Source organism: Alligator sinensis, unplaced genomic scaffold (assembly GCF_000455745.1).
Source record: "Alligator sinensis unplaced genomic scaffold, ASM45574v1 scaffold1329_1, whole genome shotgun sequence".
In the NCBI taxonomy this organism is placed as follows: Eukaryota; Metazoa; Chordata; order Crocodylia; family Alligatoridae; genus Alligator; species Alligator sinensis.
In genome coordinates, this window is record NW_005842460.1 from 856,402 (window position 1) to 878,725 (window position 22,324).

The following is a 22,324-nucleotide window of genomic DNA, read 5'->3' on the forward strand; positions in this document are numbered from 1 at the left end:
GGGGGGCAGCCGTGTTTGCGCCCCGCCAGGCCTGAGGGGGCCGGGGCGCTTCGCGTCGGGGCTTAAAGCGTCCCAGGGATCTGGTTCGTCCGCCTCCACGTGCAGTTTGGGGGGGAAATCTGTAACGAGGAGCAGGCCGGGCTTACTTGCTCACCGGCTTCGTGGTCAGGAACACGGTAAGTCGGTGTCGCCTGCCGTCCCCAGGTTTGCCGTCGCGTCGGTTGGTTTGTTTCTTGGACCTTAAAAAAAGGAAAAGTCCCCCCTCTCTTGTCGAGATTATGGATCGCGCAGGCGTTCGGGTGGCCGCAAGATCGTCGGGTCCCCGAGGGGCAGGAAGTCGGCTGGGCTCGAAGGATCGGACGAGCTAATCGGTGGAGCCTAAAATCGGTGACGTCTGCGATCCCGGCGAGACGAGCGTCCAGGCGTTTCTTGGACGTGTCCGGAGTAGGTGCTTGCACCACGTCCGCGGGCAGACTCGGACAGTGAAGACGTTTGTCCTTACGTCCGGCCTAAAAATGGTCTTGCAGGGGTTGGCGAGCGTCCCCGTGGCGAGCAGGCATCCCCCAGCTCCTTGTTGTGTATCGATTAATACCAACGACATCGAGTAAATGCACAAAGCGACTTGTTTTCCAGCGAGCCGTGTCGTATGTTGCTAGCGCCATGCTTGTAGGTGGGCCGTTTTCAATGCTCTGTTTTAAATGTGAGGATGCTCGTTTTAGTATAATCCTTTTTTCTTTTTTTTTTTTTTTTTTGGTGGCTAAGCCTTAAAGACCCGGGTCTAGAAACGGCTTACGAATCGTCAAGAGACAAGGTTTTTGTGGGGTCGTCATCCAAATTCTGGCATCGCTCCTTCTGGGTCTACCCAGGGGCTCCCGTAAAAAATTGCTCTGTGGCTAGAGCATTATGTCTTGTTTCTCCAAGTGGGAAACCCTCCCTCCACATAAATGTTGGGCTGTTACTTGGAGATAAGGAAAAGTACTCCGTTGTGATTTGTGCCGTCTGCTTTTTGCTCAAAGGTTGTCTGTATCTTGGCTGTGTCCTTGGGGTGGAAACCGTTGTGCTGCCTCTTCTGCAGCGTTCTTGCGCTCACTTTTTTTTTGCAGCATGTTCCCAAAGGTGCTGGTTGTTTCATTGTTTCCTGGGGTTTGTTCTCTTTCCTCCCCCCACTTCATTGCAGCCATCGACTGTCTCTTCTCTTGTTCTTAAATCATAATGCCCTCAGTAGAGGAACTGTCTTTCTTTAAGGAGGGAAAGGGTTGCTTATTATGAAGCACTGGACTAGGACTGGAAAACCTGGGTACTATTCCTGGTTCTGCCTCTTGTCTGTTGGGTGGCCTTGGGCAAGTCCCGTCACCCCCCTGCCTCTGTTTCCCCATCTGTAAAAAGGAGATGATGCCAGTGACCTCCTTTGAGATCTGTTGATAAAAAGTACTGTGCGTGATTTGAGTAGTGGCATTTTTATTATTTTATACATGTCAGAGCAGGGCCCTGAGCTCTAAGCACGGCTCTTACACCCATCTGTTACATATTGAAGGAAGATTCTTCACTAGCTTCCTGGCTTGTATTTCCAGGACTCCTTCTCACATTGCATATGCTTTTCACAGATTTCCAGGAAGCTGTAGGTCAGCTTTCATTTGAGTTTCTTCCCAGTTGCTGTCTATTGGATGTACAGTCTCCTGAAGTATCCATTATTCAAATAACATGTATAAGACTTTAACAGCCTTTGCCTGTAGAAAAGGGACTTTCCTGTTGAGGTTTTTGCTGGAGTTTTGGGAATGTTTTTCCTTAAAACCGTCCCATGTCTGCAGTATAACATCATTAGAATTAACCAAATTAGTGCACTACATTTATACAAAACTCATACTTGAATCCCTTTTAATGTTGTCATTCAGTATTGAAAACTATCCCGGTAAGACCAGTAGCAGATTTGACTTGGGAGAGACTTTGAGATCTTTAAAAATTGATCAGCCTCTTCAGATATTTCAAAATCCAGTAGTTGGAATCCTCAGGCAGGACGCTTTGTACCTGAACGCTTGTCTAATATCTTTCCCAACTATATGGTTGGTTCAGTAAAAGATGTTACCAAAGAAACCTTGCTTCTTGCATATACCCTGAACCTGTCACAGCCACAACAAAACTCCTACCATAATGCAGAAATGAGTTTGAAAGATTGGTTCTTTGGAGCAGATGTGTTCTGCACAGTGCTTGGATTTCAGAGTCCGTTCATTTAGACTAAGATCCTCAAGGAAGTTTTTTCTTTTTTTGTAAATGGTCATCCCTACCTACAGTATTATAAAAATAACAAATTATTTGTCTTAAGCATCAGTAGGCCCAAGTCCTCTGGACAGTGCCGATCACTGCAGCGAATTCCCTACTTCCAGCTTTCCGTGTTCCATGAAAAACTTTTCCTTCGTCCCGAAACTATGTAGTTGGCTTCCTCCAAACAAATGTTTTATTGTTGTTGGAAGTAGTTGTGGCTGGGGTGTTAAAAGGAGAAACGCTAGTAAATTTTCCCTACTCAGTATGCAAATCATTCTTTGGCTGAAAACTTGTGGCTTGAGGTTGTTAATTAGAACTGTTTTTCACCCTTGAGAGTAAAGGTCTTACTGAATGCTGAATAGGTAGAAACCGCTGTCTTTTAAAAATATTATCAGAAATATCTTCCGCAGAAAGCAGTATGTTTTCTAGACTGATAATCTGCTTTAGCAAAGCAGAGACCTCTAGAATTTGTTGCATGTCACTGGGTAGTATATTGTGCTTCCTTATCCTGTGGAGGATGCAAGTGCCACAAATCAAATACACAATAATGGTTGTTTGCTTGTTAAAATAGTTTGCTGTCTCTTTTCATTATTGACAGTTGTTAGATAAGCGCTTTTAAGTGCTATCTGAAATTAGAGATACAGTCAACTTAAAAGTCATTTTTCTGGCTAAAAATACAAAGGTAACACCCAACAAGAGCAAAAACGCCTTGCTATATTTTTTTCAGTGAACTCTTGAGCATTTCAGATTGACTTTGTTCTTATTCCATTTAACTGTTTAGTTAGAGTTAGTTTGTCTGTGTTGCAGCAAGTCTTTCATACAGCAACAGGACAGTGTGTTTCAAAATAAGAAATGATGTCTTGAAAACTAAAGGAATTTACTTGGGGTTTTCTGGAGTGCCAGAAATTACTTTTAGTGTTTTTGCATTTGACTCAATTTCAGTGTGATGGTTTCCTATTAACAAAGTGGCACGTTGTAGCTGAACAGAAGTGCAAACTGCATGTTTTTGCTCTATAAGAGTAGAACTGATTTTTACCACTTCTTTCATATCCCCTTGTTTTGTGCATTTTGTTAGGACTCAAAAAAGGGTGCACGGCGCTACCTGTGTGTCTATAAACTGTCTTACATTTTTGGAAGGTTCCAGTTGTGTGTCAGTTTGAGGAAAGCGGTGTCAGATTTGACCAATTCTTAGTTTCTCCTTTGAAGGTGCCGTTTCACACATCTTACTTATTGTTCCCCTCTCATCAGTTTTCTCGTTGCCGAGCCTGATCTTGCAACTTTACTGAAGTGAGTTCTGTTGACTTCAGTGCAATTTCCCCAGATGAGTAAGGATTGCGAGAGCAGGCCTCTAGACTTCACACTTACTGACTTTTTACCCTCTGCGTGTACGTCAGGCTGCAAGAGCTGTGGTTGATCTCAGTAGGGAAAAATCAGTGACTCACGTTTCCACAGAGAGAAATGTAATTTCCAGTCTCATAGCAACTGCCCTTGCAACTGTTTCAAACCTTGTGTGACAAAACATGTAATGCTTACAGATCATCTTTTAATGCCTCCATCCAGTCTGCCTGCTCACCCCATCCAAACATATGCATTTTACATTACACCAAAGCTGCTGATTTACAGCTTTTACATTAAAATTATGTTGGATGGTTAAGTATAAACAGTGAAAAATCTGAGGAGGGTGCCCTTGACTTCTGAATATACAGATCTGGTTAATTTTTTTTTATGATCTTAAAAGTATTACATTTTGTATACTGAATATGCTCTTACACTTGGAGAACAATGCTGAATGTTTTATGACAGTTTTCAATGATAGTTCAGTAAATAGATTGTAAAATCTAGTGTCTGCTTTCTGCTGCTTTGCATCCAGAGATGCAAAGGAATTAAAAGGTAGGCGCATAATCTTCCTTTCACTTAATGGATAGATCTGAACTGGTGCTGAAAAAGTTGAACTGCAGAAAGGTTAAGGCTTCAAACCTAGGTTACGGCTTCAGAGGCTTAGCACAGCACTGAGAGGCAGCATCATGGGGTGGTATTCTGGCTTTTCCACTGATTCAGTCTGTGGGTTTGGGCAGCTTGCTAACATGTCTGTTTTTTGTTTTCCCCATATGTAAAAGGGGAGGAAAACACCTAAGTATGTCAAAGGAGGATTGTGAGGCTTCATGAAAAGTGCTTCCTTATCTTCTGGTGGAAGCTGCTGTAGAAGTATTAAGCAGCAGTATTAATTATGGCTGGGACTTTCAGTTAAGCTTGACGGAGTGAAGCATCCCAATCCTATTGAAAGTTAATGGAGGTAGGGGACCTCACTCCCTTTGAAACTTCCAACTTATATTTTATCCATAACTGAATTGATTCCTTATTTTTTTCTTGTAGTTGATATGGAAGAAGTGCACAAGAGCAGCAGTAACAGTTCAGCGACACCTCCACAAACCACTGTACAAGGTACAACACTACAGGCAACTCACCTCTCTCACGTTGCTCAACAGGTAAAGCATGGGCCAGGCTACAGCAAATATTTCTTAAGAATTAGGTTAAGAGCAATCTTTTGTTTTTAAGCTAAATGGTTTGATAGGGGGCTTTTTTTCTTTACATACTCAGGGAGGAAGAAGACAAGCAAGTAGAATTGTGAGAAACATGCCGTTCATTTTTTTTAATAGACTCCACAGAATGAATATCCTTGTGCATATACCTTATACCATTTCAGTGCTGAAAATTTGTAGCCATTTTTTCTTGTTAGATTTTAGATATTCAGAAATGTTCACCCAGCCAGTCACTGAGGTAGCTCAGCAATATGCAGAGGGCATTTGCAGCTCCCGTGGACATCAGCCAGAGATATGGGCACACAGAACATCTGAAGCACTTTTTATTGTGAAGCGTTTGGGCAATGTCTGTGTTTTACTAGTTCTCACTCTGCTTGTGCCTGATGCCAGCATTTAAACAGAGTAGATGGCTTTTAGGGTCCTAAGTGTGTACCACGCTGCCTCTGCAAGCAGAGAAGTAATGTACATGTGGCTTAGGAGTGGAGTAAATAAAATTGGTTTGAGATTTTGTCTACAAATGATCTCTTATTAGTTTTACTAAAGAAGATTCAATGGGGATATAAGTGGAAGACTGGGAATGTTGTCTTTGTCCTTGACAACTTTTTCCTAAAGTACAGTAACAGCATTTTAAGAACTCATTTAAGTGAATGGCATGTTTCGGACCATTTTATCTAGAAAAATAATGTTCCTGGAGAAAGTCTGCTCTTCCTTTCCTGTCTGCAAATTGGTGCTGTTTTGTAGTTTACCTTCTATGGGCAGTTCAGATTTTAATAAGAAATTTAGATATAATTTGAGGCAATAGGTGAGTAGTGAACATGAGCGAACAGATTGCAAGCAGGTAGCAAAATATTTATTTGCATGTAGGATGACTACAATAATTTCACATTTTGACTTGAGAGAACAAACTAGCATTTAACAGGAAGTTAGACCACTGTATAAGTATATTCTTTTTCTTTTGAGAGAGAGAGTTTTGGTTCTGATGATGCCTTCATCTTTTCTAAAACAAACAGTACAGGTATATCTGCATTTTCTCTGTTGCTGTTCAGAGAATACAACTGCTGTTCTTACTAAATCGTTTATTTGTTTTAGATGTCTCTGAGAGGCCCAACTCCACTTACAGTTGTTCAGCTTCCTGGAGAACAAGTACAGGTTCAGGGAGTCATTCAGACAGCTCAGTCATCTTCTGTAATCCATTCACCCCAGGTGCAGACAATGCAGGTAACAGAGCACATAACTTGTTATGTATACACATTTGTGAAGAGACTTGAAAGTCTTATCTGAATGAGTTAAACTCAGCCACAGTGCAGCAAGGTGTCACAGCCAGCGACCTATTGATGAACATTCTGGTGCATAAGGGATACCAAGGAAGACAATTTATAAATTCAGGGTCTGAAAACACTTTATTTTTAGGTATACGTTTCTTATTTAATGACTTCTGCACTTTGCAGTGAACACAGGTGTCCTTAGAGTTAAGGTTGAATATCATTTTCCTTTTTTCAGGGTTATATATTTTAAGTCTGTTATCTGCTTCAGCTCAGTGTTGGCTGCAGTGAGCCCTCAGAACATCATCGGCACTGAACTTGCAAATTAAAATGGTCAGAGTGGGCAATAAAATGGCTGGGAGAATCCTGATAAAATGGATTAATCTGCCATCGCGGTGTAATTCTGTAGTATACCGAGTGCTTCTTGCCTCTTCAGTTTCATTCGTCAGATCAGTCCCTGAAAGAGAAATGTACTTGCTTTGCTCAGAACAATTTTAGCATCCAACTTTATGTATGATTGCTACCCATTCAGTGCCAGCACTTCCTGTGGCAATGCACAGCAGTCACCACTGAACCCAAGCCTTCTCCTGTTGTGACTTGTGAACTTTGTGACCTAGTTGAGAGACAAAATGTACGTTAGCAGCTTTCTTTAAATGTTGATAGCAAACCCTCCTCTGCTGACTGTACAGTGACAGTTAACAAAGAGAAATACTTTTCCCCGAGTCTTAGGCACTCTTGCTGAGACAAGTAAAAGATTCGTTAGCTTCTATTTAACAAGGAACATCAGAGGAAAAAAATGACCTTGCCAACAGGAGGAGGATCCAATGCAATAAAAAGAGATCACAGATAAAAACTATTAACAGAATATCAGCTTGAATTGCTCTATAAATATTCTTGCATATTTATTACTTCCTGAGATACTGCTGTTTTAAATGTTCATTTTCCTTGGTTCACTGGAATTATAAGTTCACTGACTGACCAAAGTATGTGATTAGTTGTCCTATAATAAATTTTGTGAATTAGAAGTGCCTTTTGCAGTCCTTCCTCAGGCGATTTGTATAAGGGAGAGTACATAGCCCTTGTTGAAGGGGGCCCAACTCCTAAAATTCACTAACTGCTGCCAGGATTATTGCTTTTGGGCTCTGTTTGGTGAGCAGAATGGGAAATCTTCCTCCAGTGCTGCTGGGGTTCCTGATATAGTTCTTGTTTCACATAGATGCAATTTAGATAAGAGATAAAGATTTTTGTGGGTGATGTCTGCTCTTGGATCAACAGCGTAGTTGGATAGACTTAGAGGAGCTTTTGAATGCAATGCAGTCTTCTTTAGGTATGGTTTTAGATGTTAGATTTGCAACAGGTTTTTGGGGGTTGGTTATGTCTTTATTATTCAGATTTGTTATAAACTGACACAGAAAATATATAGAAATGAAATGCTGCAGTCAAGGAATGTAATATTTTTGTAATGTGTAAGTTTTTTTTTCAAATTATGTAAAAAATGCATAACTAGGCAGGTATTGAAGATTAGTCTATCACATGTAAATCACCTTAAAAAGTAGTCAGGTTTTGAGGAAAAACACTTCTCTTCAGGTTTGTGCACCCATAACATAACCAGAAAGGAACTCAGTTTCTTCTCTCTTTGAACTGGACTACATACCATAGGCCACTCAGCACACTTGCTCTACACATGATGTGAGACAGAAAATAGGCACGTGTATATTTGCCATTTTACTGGTGCTTTTTGGTGGATATTTTTGGTTTTGTAAAATTAAAATATTTAAGCTGTCTTGGCTATTTCTCATGTAGCATATATCACAATAATGTATGGGATGTGTTTTTTTTTAGGTAACTTCTTTGTCAGAGAGTGAGGATTCTCAGGACTCATCAGATAGCATAGGCTCTTCACAGAAAGCCCGAGGCATCCTAGCCCGTCGCCCATCTTACCGGTGAGTACTTCATAAAAATATTTACATTGAAATAATTTGGTTCTTATTTTTTCCCAATAATGCAGAATTTTAAATGAAAGCAGATAGCAAAAACGATTATTTCTAATAGTCCAAGATAAATTCACTGCTGGCAAAGCATGAAAATTCATTGTCTTCTGGGGAGTTGTATTGACTTGCACCAAAAACGAGGTTAAAGTTTTATATATGTGGTTAAGTACATTGCTGAATTGTTTATATAGCCTAGTGAGTGTGAACAGGGCTCTGTCTCTACATCTTGTCTGTTTTTTTGGTATATATAGTAATATATAATCTTTGTGTGGTGTTAGATTTAGTTGGTGCATTTTAATTCTGTGGTGAGTTTGTGTATTCAGAGAGCAAAAAAGAGGGATTAATTTAAAAGAAAAATTGAAGCACCTTGTTTTTTTCATGTTATTCTGGCAACAAAAAATTGCAAACTAATTTTAATTAGATTAGTGCACACACAAACCCATTGTGTTGTGAGAATCCGAATTGGGTTTTATACCAGGAAAGGTTCCAATAGGCAAGTTTGAAATCACTGGAAAATGTTTATGATGGAAATTCCAGTGCAGTCTTTACTGAAGTGATGCAGCTGGACTGCTAGAACAAATCGGGGAAAAATCTGACATCTGCAGGAACGTGTTGTATTTCAGCAAGTCTGGCTGGAAAATGTTGATGAGCCACTTCAAAACATCCAAGCATTGGGCTTACAGCACATCATTTCACTACAGGTTATTAAAATATATTGTAAATATTCATTATGGGGGCTTATCCATTAAAAAACAAAACTCTGGTTTTTTTAGAGGTTAGTAATTCAAAATCTTATTGGCACTTATGGATACAACTGCTTTAAAAAATCAGTGCCTGTATTTAATTATTTTTTGTATCTGTACCGGAAGTAGTTCAAACATTTAGAGGAGAAACTATTAAATATGGAAGAAATTACTTGAAGAGGGCACAAGAGGATACTCCCAAATGAAAAGCCGTCATATTTGTTTCACATTCCTCAAGTTTCTTTTTTCAGACTGTCTGTTTACTGATTACTATTATTACTGAAGTATGATGATATATTTAAATATTGTATCAATGTTATCTTCTAAGAATTAGTGGAAATCTATTGAATATCAGGATTTCTTGACCTAAGAGTGAATACTAACAGATGTAAAGCCAGTGTTTGCCTTGAAGGATAGCAAAGCTTGATGATAATTGAAATATGAAGTCAGTATATCTGTAGGTATAGTCTGAATCTCTTGCTAAAATACCCAGAAACCTCTAATTTCAGACCTGAATCTTTTAAAAAAAAAAAAAAAAATGCAGAAAAGTAGCTGTTTACATTAATTTAGTTGGAAATAAAGACTTGTGAATACTTTGTGATTGGCTAATCCAAAGCAACTGGTAGGCTCCTCTGAATTTGGCTGCAGCCAATGAGCATGTATGTATTTGGTTTGAAATGTACATTAAATTACCATGTCACCCTTTCATTTATAAAGAGTTAATAAATGATTAATACTTGTTATTCATATCTATAATGGAGTTTTTATAAACCCTTTACATGGAATTTTCATATAAAGTATAACTCCATTTGCAAATGTAATCCAGCTGATTCTCATTTGCTCTACTTGAAGAAATGATGCATCTAAACATATAATCAATTTTTGTCTGAGGAGGTAACAAGACATTTACTGATTTGTCACATTACTTCAGCCAGTCATAGGTCAGGAGTTTTCTTCTGTATGTAACAGTGTGCTTTATCAGCTGTGTGCAGCATGTGTCTATAGTAAAGGCGGTGCTGGCTGATCTATCTTCAATTACAGCTGCACTTAGCACAATTTTATAAAAGTGCCAGCAGTAGAGAAGTACTTGTCTGCAACAATTTTTTCATTCCTCTTCAGAGGAGAAATTGCCAACCAGCTTGCAAACTTGAGTTTTCTATCAGTGCTAATGACTTTTTTTCCCATAGAAAAATCTTGAAAGACCTTTCTTCTGAAGACACGCGGGATAGAAAGGGAGATGAAGAAAGTCCTGGTGTCTCCTCTGTTACATCTATGTCTGTTCCTGCACCCATCTATCAGACCAGCACTGGACAGTACAGTATGTTAAATGATATATAAACCTAATAGACACACACTTGTTAAATTTCCTCAAAGTATAATTGTGTGTATGTATGTATATGTGTAATATATTTTTGAGACTAAGTTGAAACAAAAAGGGGATGTGAATGTGAGGGTTAACTATGAATTATAGCTGGGGTGTCAAACCATGAGGCCCCGCAGGCTAGACAGGTGGCACAGGCCTGATCCGCTGGCTGGATCGGGCCCATAGGCTGCCCTCACATGCTAGATCTGGCACCAGCACTATGTGCAGCATGTGCCCCCAACCAACTCCGTGTGCAGCATGTACTGCATGCTGTGTGTGGATCCATTCAGACCCCTAGACCACGCTGTGGGCCATATGATAGAGATCTAGTCCATGGACCTTATTTTTGACACCCCTGGATTACAGGTTTCAGTTGCAATTATTGTACTGGCTAGAGACCCCATTGTGCTAGGTGCTGTTCCTTCGTGCAGACAGACCAACCCTGCATCAGAGCTTGTCTGTTTGGATCATAAGATACTTGTTTGAGAAAAAGGAAGGACTGTTATCTGTTGTACAGATGAGGAAATGAGGCAAAGAGAGATGGAATAATTTGTCCAAGATCATAGAGGAAGTTGATGGAAGAGCCAGGAATTTCACCCTGATTTCTTGACTCTCAAGTTAAATGTCTTAACTGCCAAACTAGCTTTTAATCTCTGCTTAATCACCTCCTTTCTAAAATGATTTGCTGAACTGTTTAGTATTGGTCATAACTGTTTGCTATCGTGCCTTCCATATGCACTCTGGAACTAGAATCCCCTTTGACTTGGTTCTCTACAATGGTGCTCAGGTGATTTTTCTCGTCTTCCATGCAAGTGATGGACCTTCTGGCACAGGACCACTTTAATCGGACCTGTTGCGACTGACAACCCTGAGTGTACTGCTGTTCCAGATATGCCTCCTTTCTTGAAGTCATTCTATTTGGGATGATCCGCAAGATGTTTCCCCAAGCGGCCATCTAAGACCACAGCTGGTCTAAATAAAACAAGACAAAGAATCACAAAAGAAAAGAAAACAGTACTTATACAAGAGATTGCATGTATACATACTTGCCTTGTGCATAATGTAGGCTTACTTCAGCATTATTTACAGCATTGTAACAGACTATTTCCTATGCCTCTAGGAAGCAGTGTATATCTACATTGACTCTCTTGGTCAGATAGTCTGCAAGAGACCTACTTTTCCTCTCTCTACCCCAGGATCTGCCCTTTGGGCAAGGACTTGGCAATTTACATCTTTAGAATCACAAAATGTCAAAGGTGTGAAAGTTGCAGCATCATTTTAGCAGAATGTGGCAAATTTCAGTGGGTCTTAGGCACCAGCTGGAAAATAAAATGGGTGTCCCCCATTTCTGCTGTTGCTTTTCCAGTAGCTCTGGACATGGTCTAAGTTTCTTTTTCCAAATCTGACATTTCAAGGGTCCTGTTGCTCTTGTCTGCCTCTTAGCTAGCATATGAAGTTAAAGTGAAGAATCTTGCTTTACTTGGCAACTATTCCTGGCTAACAGTGACAGAATGTGCCTCTACTTTTATGTTGATTGGCCTTTCATTGAACAATCTCCATACTCAGTACTTCTACTCTACAGGAAGCGTGAACTATCTGTCACGGTACCCTAAGCTTTGAAAATATTTACTTATCAGCCGCTAGTTTGGGTTAGTATTATACCACAACCTTTTTGTTTTGATACCCATGTTAAAAATTAGGAACAAGGGAAGAAATAGTAAAAATATCTGTGCTCAGTTCCCAGAGTTGGGAATGGATTTTCAGAAGAGCTCAGCTCCCATGGTAAACATCTAAATAAATCAGCCTGATTCTTCAAGTATATTTGGCACTTGACAGTTCCCATTGAAAATAGCAGAAAATTTTGCCAGGTACTCAGTTTTTGAAAATCAGGCCCTGTGTCTTTTATCTTTTAGGGGTTAAATGAAAATACAGGCAAATATGTAAGTTTTTTGCATTTATTTTTTTTATAATAAAAATGTCTACATATAATAGTCACATTTGTTGTTTCCACCATCAACCTCTCTTGCTAACCACGTTGTCACTCACCACCGATGTCACAATCTAATTAGTCAACAGGGAGTTTGGATTGTAGCAGAGGGAGGACAGGACTGGAGAGGAGAGAAGGAAGCTCTGCCTCTACTAAGGTGAATTTTCACAGGGTACAAGCTACTAGATATAAATGTATACAAATTAGCCATAGCTTTTGGGGCTCTTGTCCCAGCAATAGTGTACAGTTGGGCACAGCTAATTTAGGGTATGCGTTTGCAGTGAAAGCTGTCTTAAAAGCACTACATTTGGTTGGAAATTTGAGCCCAATATAGATTTGGAAAAACCAGGCCAACATAGATGTCTTTGTCAGTCGGGAAGGACATGCAAAGTTTTTTAATACTACATACCCATATATGTTTGCAGCCCAAACACTGCAGCTCTGTGCTTATATACAAGCTTACCAGTAAAAGCAACTAAAAGTTGTTGATGAGTCTGTTCTTTAATCTTCGTGCTCTATGAAATGCAAACAGCAAACAAGCCACGTGACTGTGAAAAGTAAACCAGGCTATTTAAAGTTATCAGTTTTAATAGTGCAAAAGATGTTAACATCATATTACACTTGGTTTTTTTGTTTGTTTTTTTAATAATTACATAGTATGAATCCAACAGTATCTGTCAAAAAAAAAAAAAAAACGTTTTAAAGTTGGCACAAAATTAGCTTTCAGATCCTGAGGGTAATTGCTTAAGATAGTCTGTTCTGTTGTAAATGGATATTCTTATTGTAGATTCATTGCATTCATATCTTAGAGATACAGAAGAAAAATATATTCTGTATATCTACCATATTTTTCCTCTCACTGAAGTTGCTATTGCCACCAATGGAGCATTACAGCTGGCCAGTCCAGGTACAGATGGTGTACAAGGTCTGCAGACATTAACAATGACAAATGCCAGTGGTACTCAGCCGGGGACAACGATACTACAGTACGCACAGACGTCGGATGGTCAGCAGATACTAGTACCCAGCAACCAGGTGGTAGTGCAGAGTGAGTATGTGTTCTACAAAGGGCTTAGACATACTGCCCCCCCAATCCACGTGTAGTTTTCTAAGCCGCCTACAACGAAATGTCTTGCTCTACTGTTCTAACAGCTGCATCAGGAGATATGCAGACATACCAGATCCGCACTACACCAACAACCACATCCCTCCCTCAGACTGTAGTGATGACCTCTCCTGTCACCCTGACGTCTCAGACAACCAAAACAGATGATCCACAGTTGAAACGAGAGATAAGGCTAATGAAGAACAGGTGTGTAAGTTCCCTTGTACTGCTTTGCAATCGCCTTGCCTAGCTGAAAGTGGATTCTTAACAGCTCTACTGAACCATAACTTCAGGTATCAGGTGCACTGAGGGTACAAAGTCAGCTTGAACATCACACCTCTGCCCGCGAATTATTTTTGCCTGTTATAGTTGACTGACCTCTAAGAGTGCTAAGCAGTGAGGGAAAAATGTTTCCCCTCTTCAGTCTGTTTACGTTACTTAGAAGTACTTTTTGTACTTTAGTGTTCACATAGTTTACATATGTATATAGAGATTTTTTTTTAATTAAGTGGATTTTATATTTACTACATATTTAGTGAAAGCTGTAATATAAGTACTTGCTTTTTATATGTTCGGACTTCTGAATCCCACTTAAGCAAATTTGTATGCATTATTCTTTATCTTCGTTTCTGAAAATGTTAGAAATTGTGACCAAAACATGTTACAAATGTTGTCCCACTGAAGTTGGGGATAAGGCTAAGAACGTTCTTTCCTTTCAAGCCAATCACAATTTCTTTATTTAACCATGAAACGTTAGATTCGGTGCCTGCCTACACGTGTGGTAGCTTCCAGTGGAATAGGTACTCAAAGCAAATTACATTCAATGTAAAATAATTGACCACTTCTGCCTTTGATTTTAGAGAAGCTGCTCGAGAATGCCGCAGGAAGAAGAAAGAATATGTTAAATGCTTGGAAAACAGAGTTGCTGTTCTGGAAAATCAAAACAAAACTCTAATTGAAGAGCTAAAAACTTTGAAAGATCTTTACTGCCATAAGAGTGTATAAGCAAAGGAGGCAAAACTTTTTATGGACTGTCTGAATTTCAGAGGGGAATTTTTTATACCGATTTTTAAAAAACAAAAAAATAAATAAATAAAAAAAGCTACATGAAAGGTCAAAAATTTTAAACTTTTCTACCAGGCTTTCACAACTTAAAGACTGTAAAGATTTTATTTACAAGATGGTGACAAAATACAAAAAAGGAAACAAGAAACCTAACCTAAATTCTTGCTGGTGCAACTGGAAATATCATTACATTCAAGATTATATCTACAATAAAACGACATGCACATTTTTACCTGATGAGTGACTTGAGTTTCCTGAACTAAAAAAAAATCAATTTTGTAACAGCAGCAATATTTTATTACAATTCAAATGTGGGTGAAATGGAATCCTTCCCATTAGCTTACCAAGATTAGCAACATATATAACCAGTATGTTTTAATTTCTTATTGTTTTCTGATCCTTATCTTTTATTTCAGTTATTTGTATGTAAATATTTTTTTATTTCAACCTGTAACTTCTAACTTACAGGTGTAGAAGATAAAAAGAAACTAATACTTTGGTAAAAATATAAGTTATATTTACTTGTCTCAGCTGGCAGTTTGTTTAAAGGGCTTAGGGTTTAAAGGGTTTTAGGGGTTTTTGTTTTATGAAATGTTTGCTGTGTTTCTCAAACGGAGGTTTCACAGAAAGCAATGCAAATTATTTTTCAGGCCTAATCCTGGAAGATGTCCAAGGCACATGAGTATTAAGGTGTTGGCAACTTAAGTGTATTAAACACATCCAGTTACTTTAAACCTAGTTTTTGGTAGAATGGGTACAGCTGAGCCAGAGCTGTTGAAAAATGCTTTTTAAATAGTTGTGTTCTTGATTACTGTGTGAGATAAGCTTCTATAATTGAAAAATAAATTGTGTGCTGATTTATATGTACAACTGAACATGCATTGCTTATTCTGCTTGGAAATCCTACTGTGTTTAGTTGTAAAGTTTACACACCAAAAAAGAACAGTTAAAAAAAAAAAAAAAAAAAAAAGCTAACGATACATACCAAAGGGGTTAATAAGGTTCTAATATAGGGCTTATAAATTTTGAAAAAGAGTGCACAATTACCAAACTTATTTTGTAAGGTAGGCGATATTTTACAAAAAATGGTATCTTTGTAACAAAATAGTCTATTAAACAGTTAGATGGTGGGTATATTTTATAGTTAAACTAAAATCTTTACAAATTCTGAAATTGAATTTATATGCCTATTTTAACAGATTTTACTGTTTATACAGCTCCTTTTAGTAAACAAATAGAATATTTTATGTCTCAGATTTTCAATCATATATTTTTATGGATAGTACAAAGTAAATTTAAATCCTCTAGGGTGGGAAATATTTGAATTACTCTTATATGCATCTCTAGGCAATTTACAAAAATAATAAATCCTAAAAAAATCTTATTGGAAAAAATAGGTTAAGTTTTTTTGGCATACTCAATAAAGCTTTGCATGTGTTTGAACTTAATGCAAAATGCTATCAGGAATTTTGGTATGTATCATTTTTATTGGGTTTTTTTTTTTCAAATGAACAATTAAAGGATATTTAGCGTGATCAGGACTCTTGGGTACAAATAAAACCGTATATAGGCATTGCTTTTGCATGAATGGTAATGCGCTATTTTTTCCATAGTTTTGACTGCATTCAGTTATATGTATTGGAATTGCACAACAGACTGTGTTACTACTAAGAGGCAGTGCTGTGTTTGACTGCGTTGTTCTAGCCCAAACAAGTGGAATTAAAGATTCATTTACTTCCTACATGTGTACTGCTTATATGAGGTCACTCGACATTTGTTTGAGTCGTCAGTCTTATTTTTTTGGGTTTGTTTGTAGTACCTGGCTTCCTAGCCAGCATAGACTGTTTGCAGATAAGTCAGAACTTTGCACTACATGAGCTGTGGTAGTGACTTACATGTTATCTTTATAAACTTCAGCAAATGCAACTGTCATGGGACATAGTTCCCTCTACAGTTCCTAGAAACAAAACGGAGTTCACAAATCATGTACAAAAATCTTGAAGAAGCATTTAAAATGCATTTGTTGCTCAGCACTAGTAAAAACTGCAAGGCTGGCTTTCAGTATTTATGATGGAACGAACCTATGCTAAGAGGTGCAAACTGCCTTATGCTTTCTTTAGGGACAATGGGAGTGTAGGATAACGAGCATTTCTCAGAAGGCATTCAGCACCCTTCTGGCAATCTCTGCCCTTGGAGGTGCACAAAACTTGCATTAACTTGAAAAGGAGACAGGTGTGCATCTGCGAGCAGAGTTTGACTATCAGAATTAATGCTTTACCAAGCTCACTGGTTCTCCTGGATGGTATTTGGATCCTGACTGTTTGCTGTTTTTCTGTTGTTTTTTGTAAAGATCCCTTTATGGCAATTTGTTTTTAAAAAGCTGATAAATCGCAAGGTTGTATTAGCAGCTGATTCTAGCTCCACTTCACCACTGAGCTGAATTGAGGGCTGTTGGTTGAAGTCATGTTGGTTTAAGGACATAAGCAGACAAGGTTCTTTGGGTAGATGTGATATCTTCTGAAGAAGGGTGCCTGTGCCCAGAAGATTGCAAAGAACAATTTTACCAACTATTTAGTTGGTCTAATAAAAGAGATCACATTTACCCAAAGAATCCTGCCTGGCTGCTGTTGAGAAATATGTTAATCCGTTACTATCCCGTTGATGTGGTAATGTTTTAAGAAGCAGGAGCTTAGGCCTTTTTTTTTATTATTATTATTATTATTATTGAAGCAATCATACTGGCTTGTTCTTACAAGTGGTTTTTTTGGTCAGGAGGAAGTTACCTGGCAACATGCATACAATTTGCTTATATCTATATATGTGGTAATAATTACAAAACTGTATCCAGAAAGGAATGTAAATAAACACTGAATACCATTGCTCCATTTCTCTCCAAACATAGGTACATACTTCATATGAACTGTAAATATTTGTTGAAATATAGGTGGCTGCAACTATTGACCTCAGTAATAAAGACCCCAAGATAAAATTCTAATGTTTGTTGTTTATTGAATCAAAATTAATTGCTAGTTAAAAGGAAACTGCTGTCCCAGGTTCAAAATACCCTTAAAATTAAGATAATTTACTTAAGAATTTCTACTACATTCTGGCTATCTGTGTTTGGATTTTTGTGGCTTGTGGAGGAAGGGGCTATAAGTTTTAAATGAATCTTTGCCATTACCTACAGTTAGAAAACACTCTATGCTTTGCTGTTAGTAATCCAGCAGAGGGAGCATGAGCTAGTTTAAAAATCCCTTTTTGCTTGTAAATGCTGACCACACCTGATTACTAGAGCTGGAAAGAGATTGGGTTTTAAGAAAAAAAAAGACCAAAATTATTTCTGATTCCAGTTTATTATTTATATGGTCAGTGTCACATTTTATAGTAGAAAGATTACTGTTCATTTCTCCTTATATTTGTGCTGAACTCAGTGACGGGCAGGAACGGATTGTACAAATCACACACACTTTTAAATAAATATGGTAAGTGTATTTGCCTGAAAAGGAGGGAATGTTCCTTCCTAAATAATTTCTATGCAACTACATTCCCACAGAGTATGAATTTACTGGCATGTTTGGCAGACAAGGTTCCTTGGGTGAATTTGATATCTTTTATTAGACCAACCCAAATGGTTGGAGAATAGTTATTAAGCAAGCTTTCGGGTTCAAAAACCCTTCGTCAGGCTCAGGAAGCTGCAGCAGTTGGTGTGTGCTCTTCTTGGCTGGAATGAAAATATATATATATATCCTTAGACCAACACGGCTACAACCTAAACCCCTGCTGGCATGTTTGGGAATTTTATCTACAGACAAAACTAAATCAGGACTTATCTTGGTGTGAAATGCATTTTATTTCCTAGATGCTAAGATATTGTAATAATAGAACAATAACGTAAATGGTACAATAATACAGAGCAAAGTATAGTTGACCATGTCCCTTCAAGCCTTGAATGGAATGCATTTTGTGATTTGGCCAAAATAATAATTTTCTGCTTTACTTTGACAAAAACTACTGTTTTATGCCTACTTATCAACATAATACATAGCCTTATAATAGACTGGCTTTCATATTTTTAAAGGTGAAGCCCACAGAATATGCTAATATAACTCTATAAAATCTCTACTGCTTATGCTTTGCTTCATTTACTTATGACACACAATGATTAGTAACAATTCAAAAAGAGTAAAAGGCTTCATTATAGGCCATGTATGTATGTGGAATGGATAGATAAAACACCTTGTGCTAATAAAGAAAAAAGCATTTATCCACATTTGTTAATGATAGTTATTTATAAAAAAAAAAAAAAAGAGTAGTTGCCCCACTGGACAACGTTCAAGTGGCAACTTGAGAAGATACTGAAACGTCTATTACAATGAAATAAGAGCATGCTCTTCAGGCAGTCTCTAGTAATATCCACCCTACACATAAGAAGTTCAAGGCCAGCGCAATGCTCATAGCTGTAGATTTGCTGCCCAGCAAAATATGAGTGTTTACCCATCTGTCATACTGAGACATACGCACGTAGATTCCAGGAAGCCTAGGCCGGCCACAGCCAAACCCAAAACTTGTAATCCCTGTCAGGTAGTATTTGCTGGCAGAAGGATCATAGCATGCTAACGGTCCACCGCTGTCTCCCTAAAAAGGAAATAACAAAACAAAACAAAACAAAAAGACCCTCCCCAATTTCAGAATGAAGAAGCAAAGCAATTCTAATCACTTCAGTAATGTATATAGCTTTTATTGATTGAAAAAAACAAAAATTATATCCCGGACACGTGGATGGGCAAGGCAAGCATGCATTTGCTAAAACTGATGTGGTTGGAAGACTGTCTACATTATTTCTTGGAGATTCTCTACTCTTCCTCTGCACAGTGCCAAGGAGCACTGCTGTGAAGCAAGCTATGTCCACTCAGTGTGCACCCAGTACTGAACAAAATCAGACCAAGTGGCTAAGAACAGCCCTCAGCGTGTGCCTTGCCTGCACTCAGGCTCTGATGGGTGTGATTGCTGGCGTGTGCCCAGTAAGGTCCCTGCATTAATAACCTCTTGGCTTGGCTACCACCTTTAGAAGTAGAAAATGGGTCTTACCTGACAACTATCTATACCTCCTGATTCATCACCAGCACAAAGCATATTTGCAGTAATCATCCCTGCATACCAATCAAAACCGTTACAAATATCTGAAGGAATAATATATACTTCAGCTTCTTGTAATATACGTGCGCTTTCACCTGTAAGGGAACATAAAATATGTCGAAGCCAGACCACATTCGCTACTCTGAGTCTAACACTTCTGTGCGCATTTCTTTTCTGCTTTTGGGCTTTACTTTGTCCTCAAGTCTGCAAACACTCAGATGCCTGCTTAACTTTAAGAATGTGAGTAGGAGCAGTGAATTCAACCAGATTAATACTGTCTAAAGTTAAGCTCGCAAACAAGAAGGTATATAACCAGGAGGGAAGGCTTATTTTACACTTCTGCCTTTTTGACTGAAGAAGCTTGCATCATGATAGTATTTAACTTAACATTTCCAAGAAGCCAGGAGGGTTGTCAGCACATCTGATCCTAGCTGTCCTTGGATCTCCTTCCCTTCCACCATGGAAGTGACTAAATGTTGTGGCTGTGCCCACTGCAATTTGTGCAAGAGAGGCCTGTGGAGACCAGCTATCCCACCATGGGTTTATGACAATAAGTAGCCTTAGGAGTCTTACAGTCTTGCTGTGTTTCAGTAAGAACCTTTTTCTAACTGCAACCTTTGGGAAACTGAACCAAAGGTAAAGCAGTTTTCTTGCCAATTATCCCTTGAATAAAGAACACGAGCCATGTTCTGCCCTTAGCTGCACCTCTGAAACCCTAGATGGCTTTCCAGGGATATAACTGAGAGCAGAATTTGGCTTGCATAAACATTTACAGGTGATTAAGGCCCCTGCTACACATTACATATATTACAAAATTAACTGTCCAACTGCACAATAAATTTAGATGGGACACACACAAAGTAATTGTCCTACCATAAAAATCTCTCTCCAGATATAAAGAGCCAATCAGTTACAAAGTGAGTGCTTGAAAATGTGTAACAAATTTAAAGCTGGTTTCTACCCAGCTTTAGTTTGAACACGTGGAAGGGCCCTGAGGATACCAGGCCAGGCTTGACTTGGTGGGGGAAAAAAAATCATCTTTTTATTTGTAAACTAAGACAATCTTTGTGAAGTTCCATGTTTACTATCTTCACATATGTTAAGAGTCCTTTTCAGCGTAGAAGTGCAATGTTAAGTAGTCAACGTTTATGGTAAGCAGAGCTGATACCTCTAAGAACTCTCAAATGATGGTTATAAAAGCTCTTAATTTTTTAATTTCAACTTTATCTCAAAAAGTCGCACCCAATCCTAATGCTATCCAAGCAATAAAGCTTTGATACTTTGTCATAACCTCTTTTTTTATGTGAACAGAGGAGGAGGAGGAAAAGGACCATTATAATTTCTGTAATTAAGAGGAAGATTTTCTTAGTGATAAAGCCAAAAAACCCCAAACATGGCTAGTAACAGCATCTAAGAAAGAAATGCCAAAAAGATTATTTGAAAACAGTACCTTTTTAAGCTCAAAATTAAATCATGTTCTTTGAATGATTTCACTGATAATAAACTGCCATAACCTGAAGCTGATTTCTCTCATCATGTCTTATTAGAAAAAAGAAGCAATTAAAAGCAGCAGATATTTACCTTTCTCAGAAATACTGCCCCAACCAGTTATGAAGCATTGTGTCCGGTTTTCAATATTTACATGAAAGTGAGCAAAGGGCAAGCAGATGGGCTGAATGTAGTCACTGTAGCCTAAAGATTTATCTAGTTTAAATAATGCAATGTCATTTTCAAAAGTCTCCTTCTTGAATTCTGGATGGATAACAATCTCTTCAACACTGCTTTTCACAGTATGTCTCTCAGGTTTAAAAAGGTTATTTACACCAATCATAGCCCTCCACTGGCTTGGGTCCCTAGAAGAGAATTGATTTTTTTTTTCACAACTAAAGTAAATTAATTACTTAAGTGTACATTTAAAAAATGTTTTATTGTTTCATCAACTTTATGTTTGATATTACAATACCACAGTACATATTTGGCACAAATTTACAAGCAATATTAAGGGGATGACCAAATTAAGCACTCAGTTGGGTCAAGTAACTGAACAAATATTGGCATGCTTTTTCATTAAACACAGCAATAGGACCAAAGTCCTTTAGAGGCTGATTTAATTTCCACTGAAGTCAGTGGGAGAACTAAACTATTACTGATGTCAATGCAAGTTGGTCAAAATGTTACATCTTTGGTCTGTTATGGAGAAAGGGTAGTCTGCAAAAGTCTCCAGAGTATGAAGTGCAGATGTATCTTTTGACTGTAACCACAGTTGAATAACACCACTGCTTGCCAAAATAAAACTAAACAGACCAGTAGTTAATACACCAAAGTCACAAGATGAGAATCCTGGAGTTCAGCGAGGTCCTGATACTGTTTAATATACTTGGGTTCATGGTTATGTCAATACATGGCCACAGGAGCATGAGGGTAAAGATGTTATTGCATGATCTACTGTCAATGTGCAAACATTAAAAAAAAACAAAACCAAGAAGAAAACAGTACTATAGGCTGTAGCCATGGATGTTGTTGGTAACTCTCTTTGGAGGGTGCTATTAATATCCTGCAAAAGGTGACAGTTTAGCCCCAAATTGTTGATTTTTGTTGAATAAAAGTCTTACAAAACATAGCAGAATGAAGATGAAAAAGTTGCTGGGATTAGAACTAGAACTAAACCTGCAGTGTTTGCAATCAATCGTTTTGCAACCTGCAGTGAGAACGACTACAGAGCAGGTGTTGATTGTAGCTGTGTAGGTCTAAGGACATAGAGAGACAAGGTTCTTTGGGTAGAGGCGGTATCTTTTTATTAGACCAGCTAAATAGTTGGAAAAATGGCTCTTTGTAAGCTTTCGGGCGCAAGCACCCTTCCTCAGGTGTAGGGA

The 22,324-nt window shown here is 38.3% G+C and overlaps 2 protein-coding genes across 5 annotated transcripts; one reads left to right on the forward strand and one right to left on the reverse strand.

Moving 5' to 3' along the window:
• The first annotated feature begins 157 nt into the window (after window positions 1-157).
• On the forward strand, window positions 158-17,187 carry ATF1 (activating transcription factor 1). 4 transcript variants are annotated; one of them, XM_014523233.2, is made up of 8 exons: window positions 158-176; window positions 4,633-4,745; window positions 5,889-6,017; window positions 7,904-8,004; window positions 9,983-10,113; window positions 13,011-13,193; window positions 13,298-13,457; window positions 14,111-17,187. In XM_014523233.2, the coding sequence occupies exons 2-8, from the start codon at window positions 4,638-4,640 to the stop codon at window positions 14,253-14,255; spliced, it is 957 nt and encodes a 318-aa protein (XP_014378719.1). In that variant the 5' UTR covers window positions 158-176; window positions 4,633-4,637; the 3' UTR covers window positions 14,256-17,187. The 4 variants fall into 4 exon arrangements, with proteins under 4 accessions (XP_014378719.1, XP_014378720.1, XP_006030792.1 ...); XM_014523234.2 differs by lacking the exon at window positions 158-176 and adding an exon at window positions 4,358-4,552 and having other exon boundaries at window positions 13,298-13,461; XM_006030730.3 differs by lacking the exon at window positions 158-176 and adding an exon at window positions 4,359-4,552.
• An 844-nt stretch (window positions 17,188-18,031) lies between these two features.
• TMPRSS12 (transmembrane serine protease 12) lies at window positions 18,032-22,301 on the reverse strand. The gene is made up of 3 exons (XM_006030731.3): window positions 21,033-22,301; window positions 19,404-19,546; window positions 18,032-18,950 (listed from the first exon to the last, which is right to left on the reverse strand). The coding sequence occupies exons 1-3, from the start codon at window positions 21,280-21,282 to the stop codon at window positions 18,708-18,710; spliced, it is 636 nt and encodes a 211-aa protein (XP_006030793.2). The 5' UTR covers window positions 21,283-22,301; the 3' UTR covers window positions 18,032-18,707.
• Window positions 22,302-22,324: the final 23 nt, after the last annotated feature.